The sequence below is a fragment of the Bos javanicus genome, chromosome 29, assembly GCF_032452875.1.
Source record: "Bos javanicus breed banteng chromosome 29, ARS-OSU_banteng_1.0, whole genome shotgun sequence".
Lineage (NCBI taxonomy): Eukaryota > Metazoa > Chordata > Mammalia > Artiodactyla > Bovidae > Bos > Bos javanicus.
The window spans coordinates 5,322,548-5,337,422 of record NC_083896.1 but is presented as its reverse complement, the minus strand read 5'-3'; the positions used below and the strand labels follow the sequence as shown (position 1 = coordinate 5,337,422).

Below are 14,875 nucleotides of genomic sequence, written 5' to 3'. Positions count from 1 at the left end.
GCAGGAGTTCTTGAACTCTCAGTCCTAGAGCCCTTCCTAGTTATTCTGCCCCCTCTCTCTAGGAGTGGAGCTCCCTGGTTCCCCTGGGGATGCAGGCCCTGGAGGTGAGTGGTGCAGCCTGAGTGTAAAAAGCAGCTCCAGGACCCCTGCAGCCCCCCTCCCTCGCCCCCTCCTGCACATCCTCCAAGGGGGACTCTGGGCTGAGCAGAGCCTCACCCCTGCTTTCCCAGATGTGCCAGGTACACGAGCCGGTCTGGGGCTTCAGGGAAAAGCTCCTTCTCTGGACAAAACCACATTGGATTGTCAGAGTTTCAGTGCCTACAGAGGCAGGGACGAGAACACAGAGCCCAGTGTTGCCCTCTCAAAGGTCTGCAAGGTCCCTTCCTGCCCTGAAGGAAGGTCACAGTGGGCAGCGACCCCTTGAGTCCAGGGCTGAGTCTACTGGGACCCCGCACCACTGGGGGCAGATTGGCCTTGGGCAGGTAGGAGATCATCTCCCTCCTGGGTCTAGTCCCTTTGGAAGCTGCCAGGATTCCTCAGTACCACAGGGTTTTCTCCACTCTGGAGATATTTGTGAGCTCCTGGAGAACCACAATTTTTAATCCCTAAACTTCCTCCTGGTTCCTGGGCCTTGGTTACTCCTGGGGATTTTCCAGAGCTAATGGAGCAGAAGGCTTTTCCTCAGACCCTCTTGAGATCCAGTCCTTGGGAAAAGAGAGGTCTCTCCTACCACCAGGCTCTGGAAGCAGGTGTCTGAGACTCTGCAGCTGAAAGAGCTGGGTCCCCAGTTCTCTGGCTCCTCCTACTTGTTTCTGTGTTCTGTCCAGGGGGCTTCAGAGAAGTGGGCCTCTCCATGCTTTGCTCCAGGAGATGTGAAGTTCCATTACCACAGCCTAGAGCTGGAATTGTCAGAACCAGGGTCTCTCAGGTACCTGGTTGGGGGACCAGGAACGGTGCCTACCTTCCTGTTGAACTTGATCTTCACCTGCCCGGGAGCTACATGACACTTAACCCTGAGTCATCAATGTCTTTCCATAGATGGACTTAAACATGTAGCTACATATTTTTCTGAAGAAAATAGAAAGGTAAATGAAATAAAATGATTTGTGTTTTAAAATATAACAAATAAACACAGTGATATATATTTATATATACAGTGATATATTTTTGTTATTTCTGTCTTTAAACAACAACCCTCATACTGGATTCATAAATAAACTCGTGTTAGCAACCAAATGTCAATTTTCTCATAGGTAAATTCAAATCCACCTTGAAGGAGTTAAATTTTTATGCCAAGTAAAAGCTAAAGTGTTAACATTCATTATGTATCTAGAAAAAATGGTTAACTTTACCAGCTGAGCCACAAGGGAAGCCCTGGGTAGCCTATCCCTTCTCCAGCCAATCTTCCTGACCCAGGAATTGAACCGGGGTCTCTTGCACTGCTGGTGGATTCTTTACCAACTGAGCTATCTGGGAAGCCCAACTTTATTCTACAAGACCTAAATAATAATAGTAGAACAGTACAGATTAACATCCTTTTTAGTTGATAATTTACATAGTATCTGCAAATGCTGCTGACAGCCATGATACCTCTAGTCATCCTCCTAGCAGCTTTTCAACAAATCTCAGGTATTCTGACTTCCGGTTTGGGCTGTGGGGTCCTTAGATACTGGATAAATGGCAGATGACAAGGCTGAGAGGTCCGGCCACCAGATAGGTCACAAAAATTTTCTGTGGCTCCCTTGGTCTAAGAAGCATAAACTCTGCAGATTCACGGACCACATGGTTCCATGATTATGGTGCAAACAGGAGAGGAATCCACAAGTGTGATCTGTGTGTATGTGTGTGTATGTGTGTGTGTGTGTGTGTATCTGGTGAGACCAGGAATACCGGGAAAGACTGATTGGAATCATTGCCTTCCCTGCCACACACACCACACCCAGGGCTCTGACTCCTTTGCTAAACCTGCTTCCAGTATTTCCCCCACATTCCAGTTGATATTCTACCTAATTTCTGGCTATGCCTCACTGTGCAAGCCTGCTGAACCTCTTGTCCTGTAATTCCATTCTCTGTGCCCGCTCCCTGCACTCCTGATTCAAGGGATGGGATAGGACACAGGATCAGAGGAGTCTGAGACCACTCCAGCCAGGGAAGGACCAGCACCTTCTCTAACTGCACTGTACTGTGCTGCCTAGCGAAATCTTATATTCACAAAAACAAGCCAGCAATAACATTCTAGAGTATTTCACATAGGATTTCTCAAGAAAATGATGTACAGAAAGAGATTTATTTAGTAGCACGGCTTTTAATTGTGTTGTTCCCTGTTATATTCCTCAAAGTCTGTGTCCAGTTTAAAAATAAGACCCGACACAGAAATTGGATAACTAAGCTGGGTATAAGGGGACCCTTGGCAACACTGAAGAAAGTGAAACCCCTACCTTCAATATCAAGGAACACACCAATCCTGCCCAGAAGTTTCTCTGTGTAAGGAGAAAACGCAAAGGATGGTGCAAAGAATATGAAGAATGCCATCCTTGACACTGTAAGTAACTGAATGACTGTGTGCCACCTTTCTTATCCAAGAAACCAGACACACACCTGGACCTCAGTCCCGGGAACCCACTTCATTCTGCACCCAGTGATGTTTTCTAGACAGCTTTCCCCTTGGTCGTTCCCACGGCAAACTAGTTAGATCTTTTGGAATTCATGTCTACACCTTCAACTTCTCACATTGTCAAACAGCCTGGGATTGGAATTGGTGCTTTTGTTATTTTAGGAAACTTAGCACTGTGAAAACAAAAGAAGAATCCAGTAAAACTCAATTTTAACGTGGCAATTGTCTTTGACATAATAGAGTCACTCTATGTACATAAAGTGACTATTATGTCAAAGACAATTAGGTGTCCTTTTCATTATAGGGGACTGGAATGTAAAAGTAGGAAGTCAAGAAACACCTGGAGTAACAGGCAAATTTGGCCTTGGAATACGCAATGAAGCAGGGTAAAGACTAACAGAGTTTTGCCAAGAAAATGCACTGGTCATAACAAACACCCTCTTCCAACAACACAAGAGAAGACTCTACACATGGACATCACCAGATGGTCAACACCGAAATCAGATTGATTATATTCTTTGCAGCCAAAGATGGAGAAGCTCTATACAGTCAGCAAAAACAAGACCAGGAGCTGACTGTGGCTCAGACCATGAATTCCGTATTGCCAAATTCAGACTTAAATTGAAGAAAGTAGGGAAAACCTCTAGACCATTCAGGTATAACCTAAATCAAATCCCTTATGATTATACAGCGGAAGTGAGAAATAGATTTAAGGGCCTAGATCTGATAGATAGAGTGCCTGGTGAACTATGGAATGAGGTTCGTGACACTGTACAGGAGACAGGGATCAAGACCATCCCCATGGAAAAGAAATGCAAAAAAGCAAAATGGCTGTCTGGGGAGGCCTGACTCAGCTGTGAAAAGAAGAGAAGTGAAAAGCAAAGGAGAAAAGGAAAGACATAAACATCTGAATGCAGATTTCCAAAGAATAGCAAGAAGAGATAAGAAAGCCTTCTTCAGTGAGCAATGCAAAGAAATAAAGGAAAACAACAGAACGGGAAAGACTAGAGATCTCTTCAAGAAAATCAGAGATACCAAGGGAACATTTCATGCAAAGATGAGCTCGATAAAGGACAGAAATGGTATGGACCTAACAGAAGCAGAAGATATTAAAAAGAGACGGTAAGAATACACAGAAGAACTGTACAAAAAAGATCTTCACGACCCAGATAATCACGATGGTGTGATCACTGACCTAGAGCCAGACATCCTGGAATGTGAAGTCAAGTGGGCCTTAGAAAGCATCACTACGAGCAAAGCTAGTGGAGGTGATGGAATTCCAGTTGAGCTATTCCAAATCCTCAAAGATGATGCTATGAAAGTGCTGCACTCAATATGCCAGCAAATTTGGAAAACTCAGCAGTGGCTACAGGACTGGAAAAGGTCAGTTTTCATTCCAGTCCCTAAGAAAGGCAATGCCAAAGAATGCACAAACTACCGCACAAATGCACTCATCTCGCATGCTAGTAAAGTAATGCTCAAAATTCTCCAAGCCAGGCTTCAGCAATATGTGAACTGTGAACTTCCTGATGTTCAAGCTGGTTTTAGAAAAGGCAGAGGAACCAAAGATCAAATTGCCAACATCCACTGGATCATGGAAAAAGCAAGAGAGTTCCAGAAAAGCATCTATTTCTGCTTTATTGACTATGCCAAAGCCTTTGACTGTGTGGATCACAATAAACTGTGGAAAATTCTGAAAGAGATGGGAATACCAGGCCACCTGACCTGCCTCTTGAGAAACCTATATGCAGGTCAGGAAGCAACAGTTAGAACTGGACATGGAACAACAGACTGGTTCCAAATAGGAAAAGGAGTATGTCAAGGCTGTACATTGTCACCCTGCTTATTTAACTTCTGTGCAGAGTACATCATGAGAAACACTGGACTGGAAGAAACACAAGCTGGAATAAAGATTGCCAGGAGAAATATCAATAACCACAGATATGCAGATGACACCACCCTTATGGCAGAAAGTGAAGGGGAACTAAAAAGCCTCTTGATGAAAGTGCAAGTGGAGAGTGAAAAAGTGGGCTTAAAGCTCAACGTTCAGAAAACGAAGATCATGGCCTCCGGTCCCATCCCTTCATTGGAAATAGATGGGGAAACAGTGGAAACAGTGTCAGACTTTATTTTTCTGGGCTCCAAAATCACTGCAGATGGTGACTGCAGCCATGAAATTAAAAGACGCTTACTCCTTGGAAGGAAAGTTATGACCAACCTAGATAGCATATTGAAAAGCAGAGACATTACTTTGCCAACAAAGGTCTGTCTAGTCAAGGCTATGGTTTTTCCTGTGGTCATGTATGGATGTGAGAGTTGGACTGTGAAGAAAGCTGAGCACTGAAGAATTGATGCTTTTGAACTGTGGTTTTGGAGAAGACTCTTGAGAGTCCCTTGGACTGCAAGGAGATCCAACCAGTCCATTCTGAAGGAGATCAGCCCTGGGATTTCTTTGGAAGGAATGACGTTAAAGCTGAAACTCCAGTACTTTGGCCACCTCATGCGAAGAGTTGACTCATTGAAAAAGACTCTGATGCTGGGAGGGATTGGGGGCAGGAGGAGAGGGGGACGACAGAGGATGAGATGGCTGGATGGCATCACTGACTCGATGGAAGTGAGTCTGAGTGAACTCCAGGAGTTGGTGATGTACAGGGAGGCCTGGCGTGCTGCGATTCATGGGGTTGCAAAGAGTTGGACATGACTCAGTGACTGATCCTATCTGATCTGGTGTAGAATTCTCCTAGATTTAAAAAAAAAGAAACACTAAAAACCAAAAAACAAAGACTTTCTGGACAGTTCTGTCTGGAAAAAATATCAGATTCAGGTACTACCAGCATATCTGCTGAAGAAATTATATCTAACCCCAGTAGACAATTCCTCAAAACTCTGAGATTATAAAGGGGAAGGGGGATCATGGTTATTTCTCTCTGGTTGCTTTTCAGGCCACAAGGAAGTTCATGACCTGTGCATTGCTGCAAGTCCTTAGTAATATGAGTTACCTCCACTGCGTCTTTGGTTTGGGGGAGAAAGTGACTATTCTTAGACTGAAATATCTGGTGATCACATTGTCAGGATTATTATGAGATGGTAGTTGAGAAAATTTACACTGAAAAGAAAAACTTAAATGCACCTCCTTAGAAGAGATTCCCTACTAGTGATTTTCTGCCTTTCACTCCCTGTCACGTAGGAGGTCTGGTTTTCCCTTCTCTTCCAGTTGTCCTCCAGGTTTGGCTCTACATAGTTTTTTTTCAGTCACCAACTTGTATTATTTTCTTGTTCATAAAAATTGCTTTGCATACTTAGTTATTTGTATATCAACTGTAGTGTTCATTGTAACAAAATTACTTACTGAGAAATGTTTAGGGGAAATTTTTTAAAATGTGAAGTACCTTATCCGTGTTACTGTTTGCTGTGCTTAGTTGATCAGTTGTGTCCCACTGAGACCCCGTGGGACTGTAGCCTGGCAGGCTCCTGTGTCCATGTGGATTCTGCCAGCAAGAATAGTGGAGTGGGTTGCCATGCCCTCCTCCAGGGGATCTTCCCAACCCAGGGATCGAACCCAGGTCTCCAGAATTGCAGGCAGATTCTTTACCATTTGAGCTACCAGGGAAGCGCATCAGAGTGACTGAACAGAACTGAACTGAACTGAACACAATGGTTATCATCGCAGCACTGTTTATAATAGCCAGGACATGGAAGCAACCTAGATGTCCATCCGCAGATGAATGGATAAGAAAGCTGTGATACATATACACAATGGAGTATTACTCAGCCATTAAAAAGAATACATTTGAACCAGTACTAATGAGGTGGATGAAACTGGAGCCTATTATACAGAGTGAAGTAAGCCAGAAAGAAATACACCAATACAGTATACTAATGCATATATATGGAATTTAGAAAGATGGTAACAATAACCCTGTGTACGAGACAGTAAAAGAGACACTGATGTATAGAACAGTCTTATGGACTCTGTGGGAGAGGGAGAGGGTGGGAAGATTTGGGAGAATGGCGTTGAAACATGTATAATATCATGTATGAAACGAGTTGCCAGTCCAGGTTCGATGCACAATACTGGATGCTTGGGGCTAGTGCACTGGGACGACCCAGAGGGATGGTATGGGGAGGGAGGAGGGAGGAGGGTTCAGGATGGGGAACACATGTATACCTGTGGCGGATTCATATTGATATTTGGCAAAACTAATACAATTTGTAAAGTTTAAAAAAAAAAAAAAGATTGCCAATGCAAAACCATGTTCAGAGGACGGGGATGTGTGGTTTCACCAATGGGCTACATTATCTTGGAAATGGTTGAGTCTGTCCCTCAGTCCAGTGATGGCTCCTGGATTGAATTCTGGGTTCACAGACTGGTAGATGGAGAGCAGCGCTGACTCATTCCTGCAGAGATTCCTCAGGATGGGGAACAGATGTGCACCCATGGCTGATTCATGTCAATGTAAGGCTCTTAAAAACCCCTACAATATTGTAAAGTAATTAGCCTCCAGTTAAAATAAATAAATTTATATTAAAAAATAAAGAAATTAAAAAATTTAAAAAGAGCTTCTCTTTATGTTTCATCATAGTGTTTATGAATGTCATACATATTCACCTGAAAATGTTTCATCAAACCTTTTTCTCATGCACAAACACCAGATAAATTTGCATCATTCTTAGAGTATCTTTCTAATTTTTCTTTTGTCTGCTTCCACTGGCCTGACTTTCAGAGGTTCTTGCCTTTCTCACCTGTTACTGAAACAGAGCAGGACCCTACGCTTCTTTCTCCTGCCTCCAATGTCCTTAGCCTGCCTTTTATCTCTCAGTTCAGTTCAGTTCAGTCGCTCAATCGTGTTCAACTCTTTGCGACCCCATGAATCACAGCATGCCAGGCCTCCCTGTCCATCACCAACTCCCAGAGTTCACTCAGACTCATGTCCATTGAGTTGGTGATGCCATCCAGCCATCTCATCCTCTGTCATCCCCTTCTCCTCCTGCCCTCAATACCTCCCAGCATCAAAGTCTTTTTCAATGAGTCTAAAGCTGCATTTAGAAAAGCCAGAGGAACCAGAGATCAAATTACCAACATCTGCTGGATCATCAGAAAAAAAAAAGAGAGTCCCAGAAAAACATCTATTTCTGCTTCATTGAATACACAAAGCCTTTGAATGTGTGGATCACAACAAACTGTGGAAAATTCTAAAGAGATGGGAATACAAGACCACCTGTCTCCTGAGAAATCTGCATACAGGTCAAGAAGCAACAGTTAGAACTGGACATGGAACAACAGACTGTTTCCAAATCGAGAAAGGCATAAGTCAAGGCTGTATATTATCACCCTGCTTATCTAACTTAAATTCAGAGTACGTCATGAGAAATGCTTGACTGGATGAAGCCCAAGCTGGAATAATGACTGTTGGGAGAAATATAAATAATCTCAGATATGCAGATGATACCACCCTTATGGCAGAAAGTGAAGAAGAACTAAAGAGCCTCTTCATGAAAGTGAAGGAAGAGGGTCAAAAAGTTGGGTTAAAACTCAACGTTCAGAAAACTAAGATCATGGCATCTGGTCCCATGACTTCATGGGAAATAGATGGGGAAACAACAAAAAAGTGATAGACTATTGGGGGGTGCAGTCCAAAGTCACTGCCAGTGGTGACTGCAGCCATGGAATTAAAAGATGCTTGCTCCTTGGAAGAAAATTTATGACCAACCTAGACAGCATTTTAACAAGCAGAGACATTACTTTGCTAACAAAGATCCATCTAGTCAAAGCTATGGTTTTTCCAGTAGTCATGTATGGGTGTGAGACTTGGACTACAAAGAAATGTGAGCAGGGAAGAATTGATGCTTTTGAACTATGGTGTTGGAGAAGACTGTTGAGAGTCTCTTTGACATCAAGGAGATCCAGCCAGTCCATCCTAGAGGAATCGGTCCTGAATATTCACTGGAAGGACTGATGCTAATGCTGAAACTCCAATACTTTGGCACCTGATGTGATGAACTCACTCATTTGAAAAGTCCCTGATGCTGGGAAATACTGAAGGCCGGAGGAGAAGGGAACGACAGAGGATGAGATGGTTGGGTGGCATCCCTGGTTCAGTGGACATGAGTTTGAGTAAACTCCAGGAGTTGGTGATGGACGGGGAAGCCTGGCATGCTGCAGTCCATGGGATCGCAAAGAGTCAGACAAGACTGAGCAACTGACCTGAACTGATAGAGTTAGTAAAGGTGTTAGCAACTTCAGGAATTTATGCACCACCTTCGTAACCAAAAAAGAAAAAAAAAGAAATAAAAGGAAAATAAAAGAAAGGTTGTTCCCAAGAAGCTCTAATGAAATGTAGTCCTGATCACCAAAAGACTGACTCTTACCTCTGAAGTTGTTCAGCATGTGTAGGAATCCAGAGACAGGCCAGGAAGGGAGCTCTGGGTTCACGGGCTGAGGCTTCTGTATCTGTGCCAGATGAGTCCTGTACAAAGGACATCGATTCCATGTCAAGACCAATGGCTAATCACATGAGCATTGCAAAACAGCAGACTTTACCACAGGATCCCATATGTTCTCAGGATTCTCCTACTTTTAGTGATTTGCATATATAATATATTCTACTCATTTGAGAATATAAAAATGTTGCCATATATTTTACTAAATAGAAATTACATCAAATTTCATTTTCCCCATTTTTCTCAGACAATATTCCAAATTTGCACTCACTAAACTTCTTTCCCTACCTCAATTCCATAGATTCAAAGATCCTGGGTATTTTACAGAGAGCAAAAAATTCAGGCTAAGCCTGTGAGACTTCACTCACAAAGCAGTCATCGAGGATGCATTCTGTGTCTAAACAGAAGTGCTCACTGACCAGACATGTTTACTCTTGTCAGTCCAGCAAAGTGACTCAGGTCCAACCTGGCTGTCCTGGTCCTGAATGTCTCACTTAGCAGTGGGCAGCAGAAAGGCGCTCCGTGTGAGGTCCTGCCTGCAGGGCGCTTGCTGTGATGGAACAGGCTGAGTCACTTCTACTCAGTATTAACAAAATCACAGTCTCTTGTCATGGTAGGGAATATGCCTCTTTCATGCCTTTTTCGCCTTTCAATTCACTAGGATAGGTTCTTCCTCTGTGATGTCTTAGAAAAATCCCTCACTAAGTTTTATTGTGGTCAAGCTGGAGAGAATGGGTCGAGTAGGTGGAACAAAGCCCAGAATGTCAGCAGGTTTTCAGATATATTTGATTTCAGTCAAATGACAAGGAAATGACTGAGACCAAGGGTCAGAAACCCATGAAATTCTTTTGAAATAAAATAGAAAATGGCCAAAAAGACAATGTTGGTAATCCATATGCTAGGGTTCTGTACTTGTGGATTCACACATGGATTCAATCTGTACATTCTGGGCTATGTATTTGCTTATCTATTCCTTTATTTTATAATAGGATCAGAGCTACTATTCTAATTATATTTCATATACAGTACGTACCAGTCAATCCCAAATTCCCAGTGTAAACTTCCTTCCCCTTTGCTTTTGTTCTGAGTGGAAAAAATTCACAAAACATTCCAGAAACTTCCAAAAATGTAAAAATTGAAAATGCCACATACCAGGGAATGACTTATGTAGCATTTACTTTATACTGTATATGTTGTAAAGTTGTCTAGAGATGACAAAGTGTACAGGAGCATGTGTATTAGTTATCTGCGAATAACATGGTATTATGTATAAAGGATCCTGTCCTGGGATTCAGATAAGGGGGAGGACCTGAAATCAATCCCCAGGTCCCAAGCAAGAACTGTGGGTCCACTTCATCAAAAAGACAAAAATGTTTCAGAAATCAAAAGTCATTAGTGTATACTCACGTTTCCAGCACATTTTCCAAGCCCTGCAAAGGAAAAAAAAATCATGTTAATCATTAGAGTTTTGTCTGTTTCCATCTCCTTTTCCTATTCTTGTTTCATAATAAGACAGTTTTCTAAATGTCTTCTACGTAACACTCAGAAGCAATCTTCATAACAGACCCTAACCTAAGACATGATGGGCTTCCTCAGGTCTCATTAAGGAAGCAAAGGGGGCAGGAAGGGTCTGCACAATGCTGCAGCAACATCTAGGTTTCCAGTGTCACTCACTGCCCACTGCTGTCTTCAGGAAGCGATCTCACCATTTATGGTAACAATTAAAGTAAAGCAGACAATTGCATAAAAAGAACCATTGGTTGCATTAAAATTGATACCAGTTCTAAATATCTTGTCTGTATGACAGTAAGAACCTCAGTGTCTTCAGGAAGAGTGGATAACAGAGAGTGCAAGAAGATGCAACCAGTCCATTCTGAACGAGATCGGCCCTGGGATTTCTTTGGAAGGAATGGTGCTAAAGCTGAAACTCCAGTACTTTGGCCACCTCATGTGAAAAGTTGACTCATTGGAAAAGACTCTGATGCTGGGAGGGATTGGGGACAGGAGGAGAAGGGGACGACAGAGGATGAGATGGCTGGATGACATCACTGACTGGATGGACGTGGGTCTCAGTGAACTCCGGGAGGTGGTGATGGACAGGGAGGCTTGGCGTGCTGTGATTCATGGAGTCGCAAAGATTTGGACACGACTGAGCGACTGATCTGATCTGATAGTAAGATTTACTCCAAGAAAATTAACTTTCCCCTGGTCACAGAATCTTGCTGGTTGTGTAATCATCTGTCTGGATAGGTAATATTTCAGTGTCACAGCACTCGTCTAGAAGAGTGTTTCTCTTTCTGAGGATGGACCCTCCTTTCTCACCTGGAGCAGCTCCATGTCCGGCTTGTGGCACATCTCAGTCAGCTCTTTGTACATTTCTTTCAGACTTTCTCTGTACTGAGACATTCTGAACACACTCTCCTTGAGTTCTTCACAAATCTCTTTGGCTTCTCGCTCCAGGGCCTCCAGATGCAGTTGCTCCTCCTCCCGGAGCAACAGAAGCATCCTCTGATATTCAAGCTTGATCATCACCTTCCTTAAGGCCACATAGTCCTGCAGAGATAGTGGATCCAAAGCATTACATATGTTCACATTCAAAAGAAAACTCCAAATATTATTTCCTTAGTGTCATCAAGGAAGTTCCTGACAAACTGCCACATGCATTCAAAGAGTCTTGAATATTTTCAGGTCCTTATTGCCCATGCTTTCTCTGAATTCCTAATCTCTTTGCCTGTTTAAATCAAGTCATCTGAGGGACCCCAGGCTGTCTCCCAAGGAAGATTCTTCCGGGATCTTACTCCATCAGTTATTTCCTCTCCGACCTGAGTCTTGTTTTTCTCTTGTTCCTTTCTCTGATTCTTCTAAATATTCTTTCATGAAGTAAACCTCATTTTGAATATAAGTATTTTCTTTTTTTCTGCATGCTTGACTCTCTTCAGTCATACACAACTCTTTGTGACCTTGTGGACTATAGCTCACCAGGCTCCTCTGTCCATGGGATTCTCCAGGCAGGAATACTGGAGTGGGCTGCTATTTCCTCCTCCAGGGCATCTTCCCAACCCAGGGATGTAATCCAGGTCTGTTGTGGCGCCCACACTGCAGGCAGATTCTTTACCCCTGAGCCATCAGTTTTCCTCTAGGTACGACTCTCTTCCTCTCTTCTCCTTCACAGTCACAGATAGTGCAATGCATCTTATACCCCATGTCTGAAAAGGCTTTTTCCAATCTTCAAAATCTGGCCTTGGAATACATTTCATGCCTTGGTCTTCGAATATACTAGCATTCTTTGAACTAGCATATATTAGCCTGTTCTCATTGCAATTACTGATCAGTCATTTGAAACCACTCCTCCAGGGAAGAGACCAGTAGCCTTTCACAGGAACTTACATTGATGTAAAAAAAAAAATCTAAGGTAAAATTATATCAATATTTATACAAATAAACAGGAACATTTTTATTCTTACCTCAAAGGACTGAGTTGTGTTAGCTTCCTGATTCAGACTAATTTGGATTTCTTCTCTCATTTTCCATAAAGAGCTCATTCTCTTCAGGAGTTTTTCCTGAAAAATACCCACAGGATTTAGTGACACAGAAGATGACACTGTAAATTTAATCCCCTTATTCATGAGAAAAGGCATTTATTAGTTACACAGAAAACTTGACTTAGGAGGCTGTTGTCAGACTTTTCCACATTAATTTGATGCCAATATTTGAATATCAAGGAATAGAACTGTATACTAGAGAATTGGGGGGACTTTACAGATAATGGAATCCATGTCCCATGATACTGAGACTCAGACTCTAATAGCCCGAGTAAGAAAGCCTCAAGCTCCCATCAAAATCCTGTGTCCCTGGTCCCACCCGCCCCGGGATGCTGCATTTCCACACGTGTGGACAATTGAGCAACAACACTGAGAGGACACATTATATGTGAGGATCCACATTCAGAAATCCCACCTCCACTATCTCCATCCCCAGCAACATCATAGCATCTTCATTTTCCTCTCTGACTTAGGAGCCTCTGGATCCCAAACTGCTCAAGAGGCATCACCTACCTGGGATTCCTCAGCAGCCCTGTGTATTGGACTGTGGCTGTGAGCTGCGTGCTCGGGGTGCTCAGAGCAGGGCCCACAGAGCAGGGTCTGGTCAGCCTCACAGAAAAGGCCTTTGGCTTCCTGGTGTGTCACACAGATCTGCTCCTCAGAGCTGTGGTCGTGGTCAGCTTTGGCCTGTCTGGCAAGGGAAGCCAGCCTCTTGAGGGCAATGTTGGTTTTGAAATCAGGCCTCTCTGATATTCCCCTGCACTCCGGGCACCTCCTTGGAGTCTGGCCTTCTTCCCAGCAAAGGCTCAGACAGGGACGGCAGAAGCTGTGCCCACAGTCTGTGGTGATGGGGTCCAGGAAGCAGTTCATGCAGATGGAGCAGGTGAGTTCACTCTGGAAGACCTGCAGTGTGTCTGAATCCATGTTTCTGAAAATTAAAAAAGAAATAAGACAGGGTAAGAGAAAAAGTCTTTCTTCTGCCCTCATCAGGAAAAATAAATCCTTTGGACAAAGTCCTGTCTTGAACTCTAATTTCCCTATTTGCTTACCTCCCCAGAACAAACCTAGAAATGGTGACTGTATACACCTTGGATTTGAACTATTATACAAAAGATGAAATACAGTAAGAGTCCTTGGCAACTTTTTGGTTTCAAATAAATCAGGATTTCAATCATACTAAAATTATTAATACATGGAGAAGCTTAAAGATTAGTGTGAGTGTGCTCACTCCTGTCTGACTCGTTGCTACACCATGGACTATAGCCCACCAGGCTCCTCTGCCCTTGGGATTTTCCAGGCGAGAACCCTGGAAAGGGTTGCCTTTTCCTTCTCCAAGGGCTCTTCCTAACTCAGCGTTTGAACCCATGTTTCCTGCGTCTTCTGCATTGGCGGGTGGACTCTTTACCACGGAACTCCCTGGAAGCCCCTTAAAGATTAGAATGGAGGGTAAGTGTTGGGATGACTTCACAGTTACTTTATCAGCTGACTCTGACAGAAGCACACACAGAACCTCCGTCTGTCTCTCTCTCGACCTCCATGACTCCCTGACTGGAAGCCACACTAGCACACCCTTCCTTTCTCTCCTCATGGCCTCAGTTCCTTCCATCATCAAAGTGACAGAAGTGCTTTTCTAAAGACAAAGAAATTTGTTTACAAAGAACTTAAACTTCATACAATCAATCTTGGCTTTAATCTGATGTCCTAAAGAGTTCAGAGCTTGCTTCCAGCTTAAATAACAAAACTGCTGCTTTCAAGACAAAAAGAAGAAAAAAAAATGTCATTTCTAGTTCAGGAAAGCAAGTTTTCCTGGAGTCAGTTCATATCATCATAGCATGTCATATTTTGAACTGGTGAATGCTCAGGTATCACAATAATCAGGAAACAATAGTCAGCATGAATATAATCATTTGTAGACTGATAGCATCAAGGACCATGATAATATTAAAACAATAATAGGAGAACTTAATATGTGTTGCCTAGTGTTTCTCAGCATTGAATTAAATCCTTTTCTATAGATTAACTGCTTTCATCATCTCAACAATATTTACTAATTTTCTATTTTTACCCACATTTGATAAGGAGGTTATTTGATATGGTGGAGGTAAAAATAAGTTATTGGTCTGCAAATCCTACATGGAATCAATGCTTGAGGAAGTGCTGAAACATAGATAGTACTGACAGAATAAATACAACTAGCTTTTGTGTCCACGACTGCCATTAAAGTTTTATTTTTAACTGAACATATCAGAATTTCATTGTACCTTGATCAGAACTCACC

The 14,875-nt window shown here is 42.9% G+C and overlaps 1 protein-coding gene across 1 annotated transcript; it reads right to left on the bottom strand.

Moving 5' to 3' along the window:
• Window positions 1-212: 212 nt before the first annotated feature.
• Window positions 213-13,521, bottom strand: LOC133240909 (tripartite motif-containing protein 64-like). The gene is made up of 6 exons (XM_061405896.1): window positions 13,111-13,521; window positions 12,520-12,615; window positions 11,365-11,608; window positions 10,397-10,406; window positions 8,984-9,081; window positions 213-280 (listed from the first exon to the last, which is right to left on the bottom strand). Exons 1-6 carry the CDS (start codon window positions 13,519-13,521, stop codon window positions 213-215), a joined length of 927 nt encoding a protein of 308 aa, XP_061261880.1.
• Between the last annotated feature and the right edge of the window lie 1,354 nt (window positions 13,522-14,875).